At 38.0% G+C, this 23399-nt stretch overlaps 1 protein-coding gene across 1 annotated transcript; it reads right to left on the reverse strand.

Annotated features, from left to right (window-relative positions):
- Positions 1-260: 260 nt before the first annotated feature.
- On the reverse strand, positions 261-22794 carry Dynlt5 (dynein light chain Tctex-type family member 5). Its single transcript, XM_090333724.1, has 4 exons — positions 22679-22794; positions 7063-7154; positions 1855-1979; positions 261-464 (listed from the first exon to the last, which is right to left on the reverse strand). Exons 1-4 carry the CDS (start codon positions 22792-22794, stop codon positions 261-263), a joined length of 537 nt encoding a protein of 178 aa, XP_090189850.1.
- Between the last annotated feature and the right edge of the window lie 605 nt (positions 22795-23399).

The raw sequence follows: 23399 nt of genomic DNA on the forward strand, positions 1-23399 counted from the left end.
GTAATATCAAATAAGACTCTAGGCTTATGAAAATAGTCAAGCAGATCTCATTACTGCTTTGTATAAATAAGATTCTTTCTGCTGCTAATCTTCCCTCTTCCAATTCTTACAAGAATTATTTTTTAAAAAGTCCAAAGCCTTCTAGTTATTTGAAATGTTAGTCTTGTTTCTTTCTTACAATTTATGGCAGTACAATCTTTGTGTACATAGTTACAGTTCATTTCATGACTTTAAAGTATAAGAGCCATAGTTCTTTTCAATTACTCAAGATAAACTGCATACACATTTGCAAGAGCAAAGAGAGAAGCATTTCTGAAAACATAGGATGAAACAGTATCGCTTTCAGGATCCCAGAGACATCTGTTTCCAATAAGTAAACTCTGACCATTCAGTTGTCCAATGTGAATAATTACAACTAGCTTATATCGTGGAATCATTAATTCCTTGACTCGGGCTTTAATAACCTAGACATTATAAAAAGAAAAAGAAAGGGGGTTGGGTTAGCCACTTTGAATCGCAATAAACTCTGTTACAAATACAATGGATTTAGTTTAAGAAAATATCAGGGCACATTATAGGTACTTTTGGTAATTGGTGCAGAGCTAAAACTCTCAATTTCCTTTCATTATAGCCTTTGTGAAATAGAACATCCAGAGATAAAATGGTGAAGCCAGGAATATATGACACTTTCTAAGGGACATTAAGCAATTGTAACCCAGAGCACAGAGTTATACTTATTTGTTTATTTATTATTATTATTGTGTGCGTGTGTGTGTGTGTGTGTGTGTGTGTGTGTGTGTGTGTGTGTGTGCGCTAATACTAGGGACTGAACTTGGCTTGGGCACTGTCTCCTAGCTTTTTTGCTCAAGGCTGAATTACTACCACTGGAGCCAAAGCTCTGCTTCTGGCTTTTTTGCTGTTAAACTGGAGGCAAGAGTCTCTTGGATTTATCTGCCTGAGCTGATTTTGCATCTCAAGCTTCAGATCTCAACTCTCCTGAGTTGCTAGAATTATAGCCACCAGTACCAAGCTCAAGTAAAGAATTTAATGTATTATTATGATTTTTGAACATAACTAAAGATAGTTTTCTCTCAAAGAATTTTGCTATTCTTGTTCATATTCTGCAGATTCCTGTAATATGACAAATAATGAATGTTTATTAAAGGATTTGTTATGAAGACAAGAGTAAAGAAAATGGCAACAAAGTGCTAGCACATTAATTGATGAAAACAGAAATTTATTTAATGGCACTCAGGTTTCCATGGTTAAGAGAATATCAACAATCAAAAATTATATCCTTTACAGGAACATTTTTTAGGAGTAAGTTCTGTATAAATTTGATACAAATGATGTACATAATGATTATTTCAGACAAAGGCTTATTTTATATACCACATATAAGATCTATGTCCTAACAAACATATTTTTTACAAAAATATATTTTTGTAAATATACATATATTTGTAATATATATAGTAAATATATATATTACAAAAAATATATGTACAGGGGACAGGAGTTTGGCTAGTAATAGAGTGCTTGCCTAGCATGCATGAAGACCTGGGTTCAATTCCTTGATACCACATAAATAGAAAAGTTGGAAATGGTGCTGTGGCTCAAGTGGTAGAGCTCTAGCCTTGAGGAAAAAGCCCAAGGACAATGCTCAGGCCCTGTATTCAAGCTCCAGGACTGGAGATATATATATATCTGTGTGTATTTACATATATATTTAACAAATATATGTCATATAACAAAATAGAAAAATAATCCCTTTTATTAAGAAGTAGAATATGGATTGTGCTTTTAGTAAATATTGTAATTTTGGCTAACACTTTGGGGAAATTACACATGTACCTCAGCAATAGTTTTAGTCATCTGTCTGCAGAGCTCTGGTTCATACTCTTCTTCTTGTAGATAGTTAGTCAGCACATCTTTCAAAATATAATTGACAGTGACCACAGGAAAAGGTTTGGTAGGCCCTGAAAACACACAAGAAATTTCTTTGGAACGTCAGATCAGATCTACCCATTTCGTTGGCTAATCAAAATAATATTGAAGGGCTGGAAGTTTGGCCTAGTGGTAGAGTGCTTGCCTAGCATGCATGAAGACCAGGGTTTGATTCCTCAGTACCACATACATAAAAAAAAAGCTGGAAAAGGTGCTGTGGCTCAAGTGGTAGAGCTAGCCTTGAGGAAAAAGCCCAAGACAGTGCTCAGGCCCTGAGTTCAAGCCCCAGGACTGGCAAAATAAAAATAATAATATTGAAACATGAAGAGACTTTTTGTTATTTGGGTGGCCTTTATCTAAGAAGAAAAATTGAAATCAAGAATAATATCGACAAGACATGTGAAAGGGTATCAATGTATGTGAATTAATGCACCTTCTATCTGGCAAATATCATGTAACGCTTTTACTAATTACAATTAAAAAAAAGAATAATATCGAATACTCTTTTAATAGTTATCTATTAGTCGTATCTCTTAGTATGGGGATTGTTTGTCGTGACCATGTTTAAGGAAATGTGTTGCACACTAAGTTAAGAAAATTCCCGGTGCGTTTCATCAAAGGCCTCTTTAAGGAGATGGAGGGGAAAGGAGGAAATCATAGGGGCGTTTAGTTCCTGTTCATTAGGGTAAGAGAGATGATCACTGATCAATCTATGGACAGTCATTCTATTCCTGCTCCTGGGTACTTGCACTGTGTCTCCTTCCTATGACTCTTTTAGACAATTTCTACTTGTGAATTCTTATGAAACAGAGTCTAACTGAAGAAATCTAATAAGATACCATTAACCTAGATTAAATTAAATAATTGGTGTCCTTTTTATTCTCATTCCTTCTCACCAAGGACTCATATCAGATGACTTTATTTGGCCCAAAACATTCACAGGGACCTTAGCTCTGACTTGTATTAACCTATTTGTATGGATTGTTTCCTACAGCCAGCTCCTTCATTGTGGGCAATTGTCTGCCTCATGCTCCTCCCTTCCACTTGGGAACAGCATTTTTCTTTCTGGAAACTGATTCTCTTCCTCTTCTAGTCTTGGGGCTCTTTAGGATTCAGTACTGCCTCCTGAGATGATACTGTGACCGGCCAAGCCAATTAGAGTTATTTCTTAGAATTTTCGTTTTAAACTGTATCCAGAAACAGAGGAGTCAGCCTCTCGCTTGTTATAACCTATGCCCCTTAAGAATGTCAGAGAGTAGGTTTTTCCATTGTTGGAGGGAGGGCAGGCCACAATGAAAGAAGAACCATGGTCAGTAATGCAAACAGAATCCTGGGGGCACTGGAGTTTTGTTTCCAAGAGTTCCCATTGTTTAGCTATAAAAATGTCCTTTCTGCACTTTGCTTAGTTTCCTTTTTTTTTTTTAAACACTTACAGACCAGATTCTATTTTGAAAGCTTTGAAAGGTAGAAATGAAATTTTATTATCTCATTTCTTTGTGGCCTTTCCCCTTATGCATTCAGAATCATCCATTGCCTCTCTCAGATTCAAAGAAACAGCAAGTGTCTCTGTTCAGCTTTTGACATCTAATATAATCTCTGAAAGCTACCTCTCAGAGTCAAATAATGCGAACAGCAAAGCTTTTCTTTTCTTATCTTCTGTCTCTTTATTTTTGAAATAATGTTTTCTTTAGGAGAAGAAAAATGTTTCAGAAGGCTGAGTCCTGAAGAATCAGAACAAAAAAATATATTAAAATAGGTTTAAGAGGGAATAGCTAAAGATAAGATTTCTTAACATATCTGTGCTTCAACTGCTTCATACTGTGCTAATAAGAATTACTATTATGCATTTTCTATGTTAGGATTACATGAAATAAAATGCTAAAAATGTTTAGTGCAATGAAATGCTCGTTAGATGTGCATTGACATTAGACTTGCTGCTGTTATTGCATTCTGAAGGAAAGGCGGAGAGAGAGTTCATCTTTTTGAGAAGGAAACAAATGGGAGAAGATACAAGTTGGGGGCATTGGGGTCCTCATTATCAGGAAGGATTTCGAGAGACCCCCAACATAATGACACCAGAGCTAGGACGTGAGCCGTTTATGGAAGCCTCTCCCTCTCCTTTCTTCCTTTCTCTTTCTTTGTTCAGGATCTACTTTTCATCATTCTTGTTTCAATCTCAGGCAGGTTGTCTCAGGGTGGCAAAAGGGTGGTCATCAGCCAGGTGTTGGGCTCACACCTGTAATCCTGGATATTCAGAACATTGAGAATCATGGTTCAAAGCCAGGCCCAGGTAGGAAGTCTAGGAAACTCCAGATTCCAGACTCCAATTAACATCCCCATCCAAGACCCTAAAATGGAGCTGCAATTCAAGTGGTAGAGCACTAGTCTTGAGCAAAAAACTCCTCATCAGCACCAAGGCTCTGCATTCACTCTCAGGATTGGTACCATAAAATAAAGAGCCTAATCCTGAGCATCAGATTACCTCAGAGCTTTGGGTGACCATCTGTGTGTGTGTGTGTGTGTGTGTGTGTGTGTGTGTGTGTGTGTGTGTGTGTCCTGGAACTTGAACTCAAAGTCTGGGTGCTGTCCCTGAGCTTTTATGCTCAACTCTTGTGCTCCACTACTTGAATCACAGCTCCACTTCTGACTTTTTAGTAATTAATTAAAGATAGTCTCACCAACTTTCCTGCTTAGGCTGTCTACAAATGTGACCCTTAGATCTCAGTCTCCGGAGTAGCTCTTATTCCATGTTCTTATCAGCCTGCCTGCCTGTTTGCCTGTCTGAATGGCTATCTACCTATCTATTGTTTTGTCGGTCATGAGGCTTTCACTCAGGGCCTGAGCACTGTCTGGGTTTTTTCACTCAAGGTGAGAGCTCTACTTCTTTGAGCCTCCGCGCCACTTTGGTTTTCTGGTAATTTATTAGAGATAAAGAGTGCCATGGACATTCCTGCCTGGCTTGGTTTTGAGTCCTGATCCTCAGACCTCAGCCTCTTAGGTAATTAGGATAACAGTCATGAGCCACTGACACCCGGCTTTCTTTCATACTCTTGCTTCAGCAGTTTATTAGTGATGAATAGGAAGTGCTTTATTTCAAAATCTCCTTTCTTCAATTTCTCTCTTATAGGCTTTATTCATGTCTCATTCTCATTTTTTGGTGACTGTAATTACTTACATAAAGGAAGGACAACCATGTCATATACTTAAGATCTGTTTAGATGACACAACTAGAATGAAAAAATTATTTAAGAATGCTGCGTTGGCTTTTCACTAATTCCCCATTCCTACTATTCTGGCTGGTGTTACATTATGAAGATATGAAAAAAGCCTTTATTATAGTGTCTTTAGTACAGAGCCCTTCACAGGCAAAATAAATCCAAGATTAAGTAGAAATAAAAATGCAGCTTTGATGAGGAATAAAACAGCTAAATGAATGTTTATAAATGTGGGTGGTCAAACATAAAGGTCTTTAATCACAAAAGACTTGTAAGAAAATATGCAACTGTTTATCCATAGTAAGCTACTTTAGCCATTACTTTTCTAACTTGGCCAATACTAAGCACTTCTAAAACTTAGATGATTTAGTTTGAGCATTTGGGGAAAAATCAGTAGTGAAAACATAGAGTTATGAAGAAGAAATATAGGGGATTACATTTCAACTGCTTTGTCTCCTTGAAATCAAAGTCTTTCAGCATTCACAGCTAGGTCACAGCCTCTCAGTGATTAAAAATTTCTGATTGCAGTGAGTCAGGGAAAGCCTGGCTCAAACACAGTCTGCCTTATTGAAAACTCTAAAGGCAGCCAGCTGAATTTAGGACTCAAATGATAACCTTCTATTTAGTTGTTCTCTTTAAGTTTCAGGCTCTATGTGGGAGCAAGGGTGTGGAAGCTACCGTTGTCCTTACAAGGGTTTAGGTTCATGGATTTATCGGAATCTTCAACAGGCCAAACACTTGCTAAATTTAATCTCAGAGGATTGAGTAGGATTGCTTAGGGCTTTTATGTCATCCCAGAATCAGGCACTTGCTCCATTTATGAAGCTAGTATCAGCTTCTGCAAAATGTTATGGATCAGAAATGGTGACACAGTCCCAAAAGGAATCTGTCAAGGCTACCAGAAAGCCTGTAGACAGAATACCTCATGACAGGAATATTAGCTATCTACAAGCACTATAAAAACACCAGAAAACTAATTAGGGAGCCCTGCAGTACATGTAGCATTTGGGAATTATTATAGAAGAAGGGCCACAGGCATAGTAGGATGGAATAATCGTTTATAATTTTCTTTGGTTTAACAGCCACCGATGGAATCATACTGGCCCATGGAGTCTTCTCCTGCCCTTTGGTAAATCTCCATGGGATTTCTGTAGAACGGTAATTATATCTGAATTCAGATAATAGTGAGCCAGCCCACATTTAGAGAAAACAGTTGGTCTACAAAGAAACATGAATAGGAAAAGATATCCTCAGTGGACTGCACCTGGGAGCTCAGGGGCAGGTGCAAAGATGTTTGTTTTCAAAAACTCAAAACCTCAATGGTAAGAGAAACACATTTTTGTCAACAGGGGACTAGGAATCATTTGCCTCTGGGTTGAGGTTTTTTGGCTCTTGTCACTATCAACAACATTAGTGGGTGTTTTGGGATAATCCATCTGGCTGGCTATCTATCTATATCTTTTGGTTAACTTAACATACGTAGATATATAATAACTTTATTCAGAAATACCCCCATAAAGTTCTTAATTCAATCATAGATTATATACTTCTGTGCCACACACAGGGAAATTTCTTGGTCTTTAAGAAACCTTGGTAAAGAAAAGTAAGCAATGGGTGTTGCTAATATTTAGGAGAGACAAAAAAATTGAAGCAGCAGCAAATCCCAGAATAAATTAAGGCTCTTATGCTAGGACTGAAAACAATGATAGGTTATAGGATATGATTTGAAGCAGATATCAGTCAGTAAATTAAAAACTGAATATATGAGGGGATATCAATGTGTGAGAAGTAATGCACCTACTATCTGGCAAATGTAACTGTAACCCTTCTATATATTACCCCGATAATAAAAAATTTAAAAAAAGAAATTGAATATAAGGCTGAATGAAGAGTAACCCACTTAATTGGTAGGTGTTTTCCAACTGAACTGTAAGGTGAGAGACCTCTTCATGCTGGCTTGGTTCATCCTTGTAAGACACTGTACTCATAGATCTAAAATCAAGAGGGACACACAGTTAATCATGATCCTAGCAATAGCAAAAAACACAATATTGTTTGAAGACCATATGCTTACAAAGGTAACATTTTCCCTAAAAATGTTCAGATGAAGTCTTATAAATATATGACATTGACATATTTAAATGGTAATGTCAATGTTAACATTGCTATATTTGGGGGCAGGTCTCTGTGTAGTGGTTGAAGCCCAAAGCAGTTAGCCAGGACATCTGATAATCCACTATGTGATCCGAGGCTGATCTATGCCTATGGGATAATAGGGTGTGTGTTTCAAAAGCCAGTGCCACCAGATCTCTTAACAGCCAGGTGTCTAAGCAGTTTTTAAAGTAGACAAAGCTCACAAATGGGGCGATATAGGGAAACAAATCTGCATAAACAAGGGGTCTTATAGAAACCTCACTACAATTATATAATACCACCAAATCCTCTCAGCATAAAAAAAATGAGAAACTCATCTATACAGTGACAGAAACCACCATTTACCCAAGAAACCAAACGTCAATAAGCATCAATCAGCCCTTTCAACATGAAGACGGAAGCATGGCTTGGTCACCAAGGCAATATGAGCTCATACAGGTGCTAAACAGGAGAGTCACGCAGAGGCCTGAATGTCCCTCCAGCATCTTAACTCATCTTAGCTCAAAGAAAAATCAACTGTAACTAATGGGTCTCCAAACTCTCTCCCCCAGTTTTCTCCACCTGTGAAAATGGAACTTGCAACAGATGTCATTTCAAAGGAGATGATAAAATAATGTGTGTGTCTGTGTGTGTGCATGTATGTTCCCAGTGACTGCTTTTCTAAATAGTGTTTTTCTTGGATTAAATGAGTAGGAGATATATTTTTTCTCCTTCTTTTGTGATTATTCTGACCCCCAACCCGCACTTGGAGTTTACTAAGTTCTCTCCTATTGGGAATGTGTAAACTTCTTGAAATTGATATTTGAAAAAAATAGTATCTTTATTTTAAACCTTTAATACATTACAATTTACAGGATGAATTATACTTCCCCCTCCCTCACCCACCAGTTCATGAAAGTGGTGCAAGAGAATTCTACTGCCTTGCAGGTAGAAACTTTCTCAGTAAGGACCAAGAAACACAACAAATCAGAGAAAGGCTGGATAAATGGGACTGCATTAAACTGCAGAGCTTCTGTACAGCAAAGGACATAGCTAGTAAATTAAATAGGAAGTCTACAGAATGGGAGAAGATCTTCACTAACCATACAACAGACAAAGGCCTCATATCTAAAATATATCAACAGCTCAAAAAATTGAATCACTCCAAAACTAATCTCCAAAGTAACAACCATCCCATTAAAAGATGGGCCAAAGACTTAAAGAGAGTCTTCTCTGAAGAAGAAACAAAAATGGCCTATAGACACATGAAGAAATGCTCAACATCTCTGGTCATAAAAGAAATGCAAATCAAAACAACTCTAAGATTCCACCTCACTTCAGTTAGAATGGCCAGGATCAGGAAAACTAATAACAACAGGTGCTGGAGGGGATGTGGCCAGGAGGGATCACTACTACAATGTTGGTGGGAGTGCAAACTCGTTCAACCACTATGGAAAGCAGTATGGCAGTTCCTCAAAAGACTAGACATAGAGCTCCCCTATGACCCAGCAATTCCACTACTTGGCATTTACCCAACCATCCAGAAACTAGGGCATACTAAATCCACTAGCACAATGATGTTCATCAAAAGACTATTTACCATAGCAAAGATATGGAACCAACCCAGATGTCCCTCAGTTGATGAGTGGATCAACAAGATGTGGTATTTGTACACAATGGAATTCTATGCTGCTGTCAGAAGAACGACATCGCCCCATTTGTAAGAAAATGGAAAGGCTTAGAAAAAATCATATTAAGTGAAGTAAGCCAGACTCAAAGGAACATAGGCTCAATGGTTTCCCTCATTTGTCATAATCAGTAGAAACCTTGGGCTCTCCTAGCAGAGGTTTGCGATTGTGGAAAACCTAGATACATCAGGCCATACGGTATGACGCTAAATGAAAGGACCTCTAGGATATAAAAACAAAAGCCATATAATGAGTGATTGTTGTCCTTAATGTACTATGTTATCTCTCATCTCTTTTGCTGTCCCTTGGTTATCTCATATTGTTCTACTATTTCACTTTGTTATCTGATATATTGGATAAATGCTTATTTGGTTATTTGAAATTGGATAGGGAAGGGGGGAAATCAAGATGAGGGGTGGGGGTGGGGGGAAGGGAAATAGGAACCAAGACATGAAAAAGGGTATCAATGTATGTGAAATAATGCACCTTCTATCTGGTGAATATAATGTAACCCTTCTATTAATTACAATAAAAATATATAAAAAATTCTGCTGCCTTTATCACGATGGATGGATTTCTGGGATTAGTGATTGGGTCTTCTTTCTTATAACACCTGCTTCCCTCAATTTTCAGTTACTCTTTGAAGTAGCAACCAACCTGTTCTGCCATAGTGGCTGCAGGTGTTGTGGGCAGTACCAAAGGCAGTAACTGCTGCTTCAAAAGCCCTGTCATGTGGGGAATAGGTTCTAAGATAAGTCAAAGTGCCCTGAGATTGAGTCCGCTGCTCTTGACTTTGCAAACCATGTCCCATCAGCTTTCTTATTTGACCTTCACAATACCCTTCAATGCAAGCAGAGGAGTCAATATTCAATGTTTTTAGAGATATAAGCCAAGAGGAAAAGGGCCTAGCTTTGCAGACTTAGACTTCAGATAACCTGTTTAACTTCCAGTGGAAAGGGCATATGGATGTTAACATTGAGAGAATGAAAGTGGGGACACTGACTACCTGGAATTAAATATCCATGCTCAAACAGAAATACGGTATTACTTCTTTTCCACCGAATATCGTACAGTTTTCAGAAAGGAAAGAGTTGGCAGAAAGCTCATACTACTTGGGTTTAGAAATCTAAGGTAAAAAAAAAACAAATGGAGACTTTAAAAATAAATAAGCAGTCCTTATATTGCTTTATTCAAGGTTACTAAGGATGAATAATCCTTTACAACACTGTTGTTTTGAAAATGCCTTCCAAAGGACATGTAAGAAACCCCACGGGCTGGGTGCTGGCAGCTCATGCTTGTAACTGTACCTCTTCAGGAGGCTGAGCTCTGAGAATTGAAGATCCCATCCAACTCCAGGCAGGAAAGTCCATGAGATACTTAACTCCACCAAAGAACCTGAAGTGGAGCTGTGGCTCAAGTGTAGGTGCCAGCCTTGATCAAAAATGCTCAGGGATAGTGCTTAGGCCCTGAATTCAAACCCTAGTTATAGGGCAGTGGTAGAGTACCAGCCTCTAGAAAAAGGCCAGTGAATTTACCATAGCAAAAATATGGAACCAACCCCGATGCCCCTAAGTAGATGACTGGACCAAGAAGATGTGGTACTTGTACACAATGGAATTCCATGCTGCCATCAGAAAGAATGACTTAGCCCCATTTGTAAGGAAATGGAAAGACTTGGGAAAAAATCATATTAAGTGAAGCAAGCCAGACCCAAAGGAAAATAGGCTCAATGGTTTTCCTCATTTGTAGTAATTAGTACACATCTAGGACTCTCCTAGCAGAGGATCACAATAGCTCGCAACCTAGGTAAATAAGGTCATATAGAATGAGAATAAATGAAAGGATCTCTAGGATATGGAAACAAGACCTTTATCTGGTGTGATTATTGTTCTTAATGTACTATGTTATTTCTCTTCTCCTTTGTTGCCCTGTCATGAATCTCATATTGTTATTGTATATGACTTTGTTACCTGGTGTATTGTATGTACATTTATTTATTTGAAATATGAAAGGAAAGGGGGGGAAAGATGATTGGGAGGGATGGGTGAGGGGAATGGGGACAATAACATAAGAAGGGGTATCAATGTGTGAGAAATAATATGTCCACTATCTGGCAAATGTAAGTGTAACCTCTCTTTATGTTACTTCGATAATAAAAAAAGAAAATGAAAAAAGAAAAGAAAAAATAGACCAGTGGTAGAGTACCAGCTGTAAGCTAAAAAGCTAAGGAAGATTACAAGGCTCTGAGTTGAAGCCCTAAAGAAATAATAAATAAATACCAAGGTTTGATAGATCTCACATTAGAATAAGATGGGTTGGAATGTCAAAGGAAAGAGAACAATAGCTAAGTATAAAAAATAAGAGTGCTTGAGTAAACTCAAAAGAAATGAAAATATTAAAAATGTCCATAATACGAGAATGTCACATTAAGCTAGAATATGGGCTTGGTAGAGTTTTGGAAATTAAAGTGTTCTTATATTTAAAAAATAAGGAGTTAGCAATATCAGTTTTAGATCACTGGTTTAGGCATATTTTTATTTTTAAATTATTTTTGCCAGTCCTGGGGCTTAGAGCTCAGGGCCTGAGCACTGTCCTTGTTCTTTCTCAAGTCTACCACTTGAGCCACAGCACCATTTCTGGCTTTTTCTATGTATGTGGTACCAAGGAATCAAACCCCTGTCTACATGCTAGCTAGGCAACACTCTACCAGTAGGCCAAACTCCTGGCTCTGGTTTAGGCATATTTGATTATATTTTCTATTGATGAGCAGCTTCATTCAAGTCTTTTGAAATCATTACAGAAAAGTATGTTAGATGCTGAAAAAGCAACATTTATAATTTTAACTACCAGAAAGCATTGATAATGCTCCATAAACTTTTTGAGTATGCATTATAACATTGTAAATGCAATTAGACTCTCCAATAATAATTCTTCTAGACAGATAATATCATTGCAAACAGACTGCTACAGTCAAACCATTTGTTTGTTTATCTGTTCATCAATGTATTTGCCAGTCCCGGGGTTTGAACTCTTGGTCTGGGTACTTACCCTAAGCTTCATTTTGCTCAAGGCTAGCACTCTATGACTTCTCTTTTTCTTAGTAGTTTATTGGAGATGAGAGTCTCACAGACTTTCTTGTCTGGGCTGGCTTTGAATCACGATCCTCAGATTTTAGCCTCCTGAGTAGCTAGGATTACAGGAATGAACCACTAGTACCCAGCTTCAATTTTGTTTTCTAAAATGTATTCTCAACCTGTTGATGTTTAAGGAAGAAAAAAGTTTCCATTGGTAAAATATGTTCGTGGAAGGTGTAATGTTTTGGAAAAGGAAGGTGAACTAAAAATAAGGCATGCTGGGTGCCTGTGGCTCATGACTCTAATCTAACTACTCAGGAGGTTGAAATCTGAAGATCACAGTTCAAAGCCACCCCAATCAGGCAAATCTGAGAGACCCTCATTTCCAATTAACCAACAAAAATCAAGAAGTGGAGGAGTGGCCAAAGTGGTTAAGTGTCAGCCTTTAGCCAAAAAAGCTAAGCAAGAGGGGGAGGTCCTGAGTTCAAGGCCTAGTACCTGAACAATAGCAACAAAGTAACAGAGACAAACTGAAAGTCTGGTGTAAATTGATGAAAACACTGGGAAAATTAATTTATTCCAGGGAAAGAGAATAACAATGAATGAATTCAGTACAAAATTTCCATTGAAATGCAGACATCTCACACAAGATTTAGTTACTATTTGCCATTTCAGGAGGAATTGTTGAGGAGAGAGTTGGATTTATGAAGAAAGAGCTTCTGTCAAAAACAACCAGAGTCAACTCCAATGTCATAGCTGACTGACACTGAATATTTATCCAACTGCTTTCTCTCATGATGGCTGAAGATGATGTGGCTGCCAGCGGTTGCTAGCCATCTCCTCCCCTTTGTTTGAATGAGAGTTAAGCACTCTTTGGATACTAACGCGGATCAAAATGTATTTTGAGCTTTGATTAGTTACAGAAAATAGACAAATCTTTTAAAGATGTTAGAACTTGTTTATTCTTTTATGAACTTTCATTTTTGCAAAAAATATCATGGAAATTTGCTTGCTGAGTAATCTCTAAATTACACAGAATACAAGGCATGTCTTATTGTTATTATTGTCTGAGACAGAAATAATAATATCAATTACATTTTTCCAGATGCTGTAATATTTAATTATCATGAAGAAAGAATTCTGTGTGTGTGTGTGTGTGTGTGTGTGTGTGTGTGTGTGTGTGTGAATGCAGGTACTAACTAGGGCTGGAACTTGAGACTTTTTGCTTTTCTTAGTTTTTTTTTTCTTTTTCTTTTTTTTTTTCTGGTATGTGTGTGCTTAAGGCTAGCAATCTACCACATGAGTCATATTTAGAGCCTTATTTTCTGGTTAACTGTAGAGAAGTCTCTCAGATTTGTCTGCACAGCTGTCTTTGAAGCTTGTTTTTTAGATCTCATTCTCACGAGTAGCTAGGATTGCAGGCATGCGCCATCGACACTTGGCTAAGACTCATTTTAATTCAGGCTTTTTCACTTCTATCTATATAGATTTCTCTTGTTCCCTTCCCCCTCGATCTTTCCCTCTCTGCCTTCCCCTTCCTTTCTCTTTCTTCATACATAATGATTATGTACATTTGAAAACCATGTGATATTTTGATGCATCCATACATTCATACATTGTGCAATATTAGCGTGAAAGTAGTCATATGTATCTTTTCACACATCTATCAATTTTTTTTGTGGTGCAAATATTAAAAATCCTTTCTTCAGTTATGTGTGTGTGTGTGTGTGTGTGTGTGTGTGTACATACATGCAGTGAATTACTGTGTACCTAGGATTATGAAGGGACAGTAAGGAGTAGTATTTTTACGCATAACTAGCCTTGGAGACATTAAAGGAGCAGATTGGAAACTTTGGAAGTACCAAATCTTTCTTTAAACAGTAAGCAGGAAACACCTAGAAGTATCTATTCACTGGTAAGCCTGTGGGACCTTTGGGGAGCAAGGAGGGAAAAATTGTTACTGAAGTTGTGTACTGCCACCCAATGGACAGACTTTGCACTGCACAGAGAGAAAGGAGGTTTCCTGTTCTAAATTTGTACATTTACTGTTAAAATGGGCCAAAGACTTAAAGAGAGTCTTCTCTGAAGAAGAAACAAAAATGGCCTATAGACACATGAAGAAATGCTCAACATCTCTGGTCATAAAAGAAATGCAAATCAAAACAACTCTAAGACTTAAACCACCTCCCCAGCTACACGGAGAGCTATACAGTATGTAAATCTTCCTTTATCTAGGATGGATTGGTACAGTACTTTTGCATCTGTGGGACCCACTTTTTTGTTCAGTAGTTTGAGCTATATATAAACTGTACAATCTGTAAAGTTTTTATAGAATAAATATTCATCTGTGAAAACATTAAATAAAACTAATATTTCTTAACAAACAAAAAAAAAAACAACTCTAAGATTCCACCTCACTCCAGTTAGAATGGCCAGGATCAGGAAAACTAATAACAACAGATGCTGGAGGGGATGTGGCCAGGAGGGATCACTACTACACTGTTGGTGGGAGTGAAAACTCGTTCAACCACTATGGAAAGCAGTATGGCAGTGCCTCAAAAGGCTAAACATAGAACTCCCCTATGACCCAGCAATTCCACTACTTGGCATTTACCCAACCATCCAGAAACTAGGGCATACTAAATCCACTAGCACAACAATGTTCATTGCAGCATTATTCACCATAGCAAAGATATGGAACCAACCTAGATGTCCCTCAGTTGATGAGTGGATCAACAAGATGTGGTATTTGTACACAATGGAATTCTATGCTGCTGTCAGAAAGAATGACATCGCCCCATTTGTTAGGAAATGGAAAGACTTAGAAAAAATCATATTAAGTGAAGTAAGCCAGACTCAAAGGAACTTAGGCTCAATGGTTTCCCTCATTTGTCATAATCAGTAGAAACCTTGGGCTCTACTAGCAGAGATTTGCAATAGAGCAAAACCTTGATACATAAGGCCATATAGTATGAAGCTAATTGAAAGGACCTCTAGGATATTGAAACAAAAGCCATATAATGAATGATTGTTGTCCTTAATGTACTATGTTATCTCTCATCTCTTTTGCTGTCCTTTGGTTATATCATATTGTTACAGTATCTCACTTTGTTATCTGATATATTGGATATATTTGTATTTGGTTATTTGAAATTGGATAGGGAAGGGGGGAAAACCAAGATGGGGGTGAGGGGGAGGGTAATGGGGACCAAGACATGTGAAAGGATATCAATGTATGTGAATTAATGAACCTTCTATCTAGCAAATATCATGTAACCCTTTTATTAATTACAATAAAATATTAAAAAAAGAAAAAAAGAAAAGAAAAAAGAAGACAATATGTTGGAAAGGAACTTGACAACATGTTGGGGGGGGTGGGAGAATGGGGGAAAAACATGAGGGGGATAACAATGTTCGAGAAGAAATGTTCTCACTACCTTTCATATGTAACTGTAACCCCTCTGTACATCATGCTGACAATAAAATTAAGTTTAAAACAAAATCAGCAAGTATTTGTTGCCCACAATGCATCAGACAAAGTAGGGAGCAGTAGTAATACAAGAAAACCTAGACTCCCTGTTACTTGAGGAAAAGATGTAGAGGTAGAAGATGCTTAAAAACTTTCTTTTTTTAAAAAAAAATTATTATCGTGATAATGTATAAAGGGGTTGTAGTTACATTCGTCAGTTAGTGGGTGCATTACTTCTACCACGTTGATATCCCTTCTCATGTTTTTTCTCTTTGCCCACCCTTATCCCCTCCCAATCATCTTGTTTTCCCCCTTTCCTTCTCTATTTCAAATGAACAAATAAACATATATACAATACAATATAACAGGTAACAAAATCAGATACAGTAATCACAGGAGATTCCTAAGGAGAAAAAAAGAGAAAAGAAATAACATAGTACTGAGAAGTCTAAATTAATTTTGAAGTTTGATCAACTTCAGTAAAAAGTTATTTTTAATCAGGCCCTGCCAGAGAGTCATTCTGACCCAATTCTAAACCAGCAGAGCTAGCAGCTTCAAGGAAAATAGTAAATTCCAGACAAATCCCTATGTAAAAACCACACTTCCCCCCGCCCCAGTGTTTAAAGGCTCCAGGTCAAGATAACCAATGTGATATCTTCCCCAGCTGCCCTGCAGTTTGGCATGTATCCCCTAGCACGGACATCATGCCAATCAATTCAGAAAACATCAACCCTTTGAGCTAACCAATCACTTCCAGCCAAATATCTGCTTGCCACTAGCTGCACAAATCAACTTTGAGTATTTCTTTTTTATTTTTTTGCAGTGTGTTATGATTTGCTCAGACTTGTGACAATACTTTGAAAGTTCCCCAAACCCTATAAAAATCCTGTACATTAGGAAGTCGGGACTCTCAACTCAGACCTGCTGTGTTGCTGTCAGTTGTGAGTCCAGGCTCGAGCTTGCAATAAAGATTCATGCTCTTACATTGGATTCCACTCCTGGTGGTCTTTGGAGACCCCAAATTATGGACACTTCAGTACATAAGAACAACAATCACAAGAAAAAGCTCTTGTTTCCATATCCTAGAGCTCATTTCATTTAGTCTCATCCTGTATGACCATATGTACACAGCTTTTTAGCTATTGTGATGCTCTGCTAGGAGAGTCCTAGATGTGTACTAATTATTACAAATGAGGGAAACCATTGAGCCTATATTCCTTTGGGTCTGGCTTACTTCACTTAATATGATTTTTTTCCAAGTCTTTCCATTTCATTACAAATGAGGCGATGTCATTCTTTCTGATAGCAGCATAGAATTCCATTGTGTATAAATACCACATCTTCTTGATCCAATCATCCTGAGGGGCCTCTGGATTGGTTTTATATTTTAGCTATGGTGAATAATGCTGCAATGAACATCGTTGTGCTAGTGGCTTTAGTTCCTGGACATTTGGGTAAATGCCAAGTAGTGGGATTGCTGGGTCATAGGGGAGCTCTTTGTTTAGTCTTTTGAGGAATCCACCATACTGTTTTCCAGAGTAGTTGAACAAGTTTATACTCCCACCAACTGTGTAGTAGTGATCCCTCCTGGCCACATCCCCACCAGCATCTGTTATTAGATTTCTTGATAATGGCCATCCTAACTGGAGTGAGGTGGAATCACAAAGCTGTTTTGATTTGCATTTCTTCATGTGTCTATAGGCCATTCTTATTTCCTCTTCAGAGAAGTCTCTCTTTAAGTCTTTAGCCCATCTTTTAATGGGATGGTAGTTTCTTGGAGGATTTGTTTTGGAGAGATTCAGGTTTTTTTTTTTGCTGTAGTTAATTTTTAGATATGAGGCCCATGTCTGTTGTATGGTGAGTGAAGATCTTCTCCCACTCTGTGGGCTTTCTATTTAACTTGCTAGCTATGTCCTTTGCCATACAGAAGCTCTTCAGTTTCATGAAGTCCCATTTGTCCAAACTTTTTTAATTTGTTGCATTTCTGGGTCTTTATTAAGAAAGTTTCGACCTGTGCCAAGGAGTCCTAGTGTATTTCCTTTTCCTTCTTGTAAAGGTTTCAGTGTACGTGCTTTGGCTGGAAGGTCTTTGATCCATTTGGAATTAATTCTATTGCAGGGTGACATAAGGATCCAACCTTAGTTTTCTGCAGGTGCTTAACTAATTCTGCCAGCACCATTTGTTGAAGAGGCTGTCTTTCTTCCATCCTATTTTTTTTTTTGTCTCCCTTATCAAAGATTCGGTGGCCATAGGTTAGAAACTTTCTTAATCGGGGATTTCCCACCTGAGAATATCTATTGATTTTTTTTTTTAAATCTTGGCTTAAGAGCAAAAGAAAATCAATAATCCCTCTATCAGTAGTGGTGTTATTTGTCTGGAAAGACAGTTTAATATTGTGCTATTTAATTGAGCTGAATTTTTGATTTAGTGTTTGTAATTACTTAGCAGGATTAGCTGCCAAATTGTTTTTGTTTTTGTAAAACTTAGCCTGCTGGCCCACCTGAGTGGTTAGGACTACCTGCGGCCTGTGTGTGCTCCCATCCTCGTGGTTACTGACTGTGGGCATCATAAGGTGATGTCACACAGTGACTACCACCTGTGTGTGGTGCTTATCTTTAAAGGCTGAAGGTCGGGGCTGTTCTCTATCAGCCTGAAGGTGGAGAATAGGAACTTGCACTGATATTAAACTGACTCCTAGCTCTGTTCACTGAGTGCTGGTGACTCTATTGCTGGGGGGGGGGGTTCAGGGCACCCCCAAAATGGCTGGGATCCAGGATTGAGATTTTTACTTGCATCATTAGCCCTGTCTTAATCATAAGGGTACATAACAGTGGAGAGAAAAGTCAAGGTAACACTCAGAATGGGAAAATAAGAAGAAAAGAAAAGAAATTATTCAGCCTCGGGGGATCTATTTTTCAAGGATAGGGGTGATTCTGAAAGACACAGAATAAATGTCCTGTGAGAAGTTTGGCTTCAGTGTACTTGAAAATAAATTCTCAGATTGGTAAAGGACAAAATACAAATTTGAGGGCATAAACAGAAGAACAGAGTCAGCATCAGAAGCATAGTAGGCTAAACATCCTGTATGAGAAGGGGAGCTGATGGTCAAGGGCATTGCATAAAACTTGCAGGGCAGCTCCAATGAGAGTGCGCAGGCTCAAAGCCACATAGCCTTCTGTAATCTGCAGCAGAGAGGTGACGCCTGCAGCCAGAGCAACATGGCTACCTCTGCACCACCGTGGACCATCCAGGATGAGGCTGACTTAGCAGACCGTGCTCTCAACACAAGTGAAGCTGTTCTTCTGTCTTTAACTGCACAGTAGGGCTTTCCAACAAGAAGGCAAAAGTGTGACTTGCATTAGAGACTTGAACAAGCACTTTACTCCTTGCTGTTTGTGCATCTTATGCCTACAAAATGAGAGCCCTGATGTAATGCACATGAGGAGGCTGTGAATCAAGCATGTTAGGGAGCAAAGGAACTTGCTTGTTCAGAAATTCATGCAGCATAGTAATTATTTGTTCAATGATCCGAGCGTACATACGGAGGGGTCAACTGTGTGCCAGGCCTTGTTCTGGGTTTTTCAAGTAAAACACCAGGAAAAAGAATTAACTAAGGATCTGGGTGTGGTGGCTCACGCCTGCAATCCTAGCTGCCCAGGAGGCTGAGATCTGAGGATCAAGGTTCAAAGCCAGCACGGGAACAAAAGATCTGAGACTCTTATCTCCAATTAACCTCTAGAAAACGGGAAGTGGGGCTTGGCTCAAGGGTAGGGTGGGAGCCTTGAGCTGAAGAGCTCAGGGACAGCACCCAGGCCGAGTTCAAGCCCCAGGACCCCCCCCCCCCCCCACAAATTAACAAAAGTCTTTATGGTCTTAGAACTTTTATCATAGTGAGGAAAGGAAACAAACAGAACAACTGTAGACAATGAAATAGGTAATATAAACAATGAGATATTACATAGTAAAATTTTAAATACTTGATGTATGAGGAAATGGTAAAAGGAAAGATGGAACAGGTTAAGGGAGTTTGAAAGTGGCTGAGGGAGAAAGGAGAGTGAACACAATTACAAATAGAGTGGTTAAGTTACGCCTTTTGTGAACCAAGAACTGAATTTTCTAAATATTGTTAAATTTCTTTGCTTAGTAGTTAAGATTTTATATTCTAGGTTGTCTTGCTATTTTTTATGATTTTCAATGGATAAGTGCAAAATGGTACCTTTTTTAACTTGAACTATTTTTTTTTTAATGGAACTAAGTAAGGTTTGAGCTCAGCACGTCCCATTTACTAGGCAGACAGTTTAAAGCTTGAGTCATATTCCTGGCCCAATTTTTCTGGTTTCCAGTGCACTCAGGTATCTCTTCCTATTCTGTTAATTCTGTTGGGCTTTGTTCCTGAACACTGCTATCTCCTTTGTTTAATTAATTAACTAATTAATTGCCATTTATTTTTGTGTTGGTTTTGGGGATTGGACTCAGAGGGTAGGCTTTTTTTTTCTTCTTCTTCTCAAAAGGCTAGCACTCTACCACTTGAGCCACTTCTCCATTTCCAGCTTTTTTTTTTTTTGTAGTTAATTGGAGATAAGAGTCTCACAGACTTTACTGCCAGGGCTGACTTTGAACCTACATCCACAGATTTCAGCTTTGTGAGTCCTAAGGATTACCAGGCATAAGCCTAGTTCCAGTGTCTGGCTCCTTAATTTATTTTTAAAGTTCATTTTCTTTCTTTTTAAATTGTTATCCTGAAAACTTTTTTAAAGTACATATCTTCTATAAGCTTACTAGCTGTGTCCATTATGTACTTTGTTAAACAGAAATGTTCAGTTAATTATAAGTATAGCTATCACAAATTTTTTCCTTATAGTTTGAGTTTCCATGTTGGGATCTTATTTATAATATTTTTACTTCTCTCTCAAACACAAACAATTGTCCCAGGTTTTCCTCTCTAATAGTTTATAGCTTTGTACACTGCAATCTTCTATCTCCATTGCAGCCATTCAAATAGTACAAGGTAAGAAACCAACTTAATTTTCCTCTAGGAGTGTAGCAGTTTTCTTACAACACAATCTTCCAATCCCACCCCATCCCAAAACTTACAATAAATCAGAGTTAACAAGTTTCTTCTTTGTTTAACTCAGAGGGTTTTTGTAAGCAAAACATGGATATTAAATGTGAAATTGCTTACTAATCTGTGATGCTCAATATTACTGAGTATTGTGGCTTCAGTTGGAAAGATGGCCATTTCAGTCTTTCAAGAGTGTCTTGCTTTCTAGTAAAAGTTGTGTCTCAGATTTTGTTGGTGCTTTAATTAGAGGTAGATAACTTTTCCCTAGTTTTGATCTTCTAACATCTGGCCTTATTCCTCAGGTATCAAATGTGGGATATGTGGCAGTATCAGTTTTAACTCCTGTCAACAGCTTTCAGGCTAGAACCATAGGACAAACCTATGAAATTTAAGTACTTGTTACTCTGTCTTCTCCAAAAGACTGTAAAGTTCACCCAAGCAAGGCTTGTTTCTATTTGGTCCACAAATAATTCAAATGTATTTAATAAGTCCAGTCCTTTGCAGTTTGGTCACTTTTACTAAATGACCCAAGCAACTGTGAAAAGGAGGTCAAAGCTATAGGAAGACTGTGCTTCTCTCTCTAGGCTAGAACCCTACAGTTATTCATCTTTCCATACTTGGTGTAACAATTGGCACATGGTAGTAACTCCCTAAATCCTGAGTAATTGTGTGTGTGTGGGACCCATATAGTAAGAATGACATTGTATGTTCAATGCTGTCAGTAAATATAAGTGGAGAGGATTGACATCCACATGGAAGTTCTGGATGCATGATGTAATTTCAATTTTCATTTGAGGCAAAAGATAGACTCTTCAGTCCCTAGCCTTTGTTGTGATCTACAAGTGGAACTATTGGCTTCAGAGATAATAAGCTTGGGTATCAACCTGGGAAAGTAACTTAACCTCCTGGCTTCTGTTTCCATCTTAGGAAACATGAGAGAAACAGGCTCAGTGCCTGCCAAACGCACATGTCACTGTGGATAACTGCTTACATCCACGAATGGGAAACGGAAATAGCACTCAGAAAGGGGTCGGCTTGAAAGCGAACAGTGTAGAATCAGTTTTTCTCCCACCTTTCTTTTCACATATGCTGGGATTTTCTTTTTACTCCCGAATATGTAATTTTCTGTTGTTAACTGAGAGAGTTTGTATTTGTAATCACAAACTTTCAGGGCTGGACAGTGGATGTATAAATAAATACATTACTATACTCTGCATACAGAAAAATTTTGTTTTCACCATTCAAATGAGGTCAGTTATTCTCTAGTTTGTGAAGCTCCTGCTTCCCACCCAATGGAGTTATCTCACCGCACCCTGTAGTCCTGTGGAGATTATGGACAAGGGAAGTCCATCATACATGAATTGGCTGCTGCATCAGGCTAATTTGTTTTGTGCAGTCAAAATGGCATGCCATGCTTATATTAAACATTAATTAAACATTGATGCATCCTTAAGGAGAGAGCAAACAGGATAGGTAGCAAAAACCAGAAAATGTAACTTATTAAGTATCAGTCCACTAATTGTAATGCAACAATCAGGAGAGATTTATCATACAATGAAAAGGAAAGAATACCCTTTAAATGTGTAGTAATTTGATAATGGTTAACCGGCAGAGATCGCAAATTTGTTCAATTTATACAGCCATATAAAAGTCTATGGACCGGCTGGGAGTTTGGCCTAGTGGTAGAGTGCTTGCCTAGCATGCACGAAGACCCAAGTTTGATTCCTTGGTACCACATACATAGAAAAAAAGCCAGAAGTGGTGCTGTGGCTCAAGTGGTAGAACTCTTGGCTTGAGAAAGTCCAAGGACAGTGATCAGGCCCTGAGCTCAAGCCCAGGACCGGCAAAAAAAAAAAAAAAAAAGTCTATGGACAAAGACTATGAAACTAAAGTAGAAAATGTATTAAATAATAAGTGTATTGTATATGTATATGCTGATTATAAAGATATATAAGTATATATATATTTTTATCTATGTAGGCTGATATTGCCTAAATATGCCTCTAAAGAAATGTTTTATTGTTCTTCCTGCTAAATTTTACAAGCCTGTTTATTGAACAAGTTAAGTCATCAAATACTAAGTTACTCACTCTTTGGTGCGCCCATGTATGCCCTTCCTTCGAAATTCATGGCAGCTTAAAGAGGACAGGCTCTCACTTTTCTTGAGGGAGCGAGCAGCTTTGTCTTTCACAGCATCAGACATCATCCTATTCTGTGGAAGAAGAATTTATACAACAGCAAAAGAAAGACCTGGAAACACTTTTTAGCTTTAGAAATTTCATCTCAACTAAAACACATAGGTATTTTTTTCTCTCTTTTTAGAATGGGGCTGCAGGGCTTCCTCAAAGGGAAGATCAACATAACTGGAAATACTCTATGCCTGAACAGTCTTCTTTATGCAGTGATATATCTAATCATACAGGCAGGTATCAGACATGTGAAAAAAAAATGCCAACAGGGAGGAAGTGACTGATTGAGGAAAGATAGCTGTGCGTGGAGGTCAAAGACATTCTTCCTTCTGCTACAGAAAACAGTATTTTTTTATTGCCCTCTATATGGAATTGTCGTACAAATTAGATAGTTAATATTTGTTGTTGTTTGCTGTTGCTCCATAAATTTTGGGGCAGAGTGTAGTTCAATGGTAAGAGCTCTTGTCTAGCATTGTGAAAGGAGAGAACTGGACTAAATTTGCAACACTACAAAAATACGATAAAATAATATAGTAAAAATAAAATAAACCTTGTCCAAAACTATTTTTTGAGGGGTTGGTCCCAAGGCTTGAACTCATGGCCTAGGCGCTGTCCTTTTTTT

The sequence above is a fragment of the Megascapheus bottae genome, chromosome 6, assembly GCF_031878675.1.
Source record: "Megascapheus bottae isolate mThoBot1 chromosome 6, mThoBot2.hap1, whole genome shotgun sequence".
Classification (NCBI taxonomy): domain Eukaryota; kingdom Metazoa; phylum Chordata; class Mammalia; order Rodentia; family Geomyidae; genus Megascapheus; species Megascapheus bottae.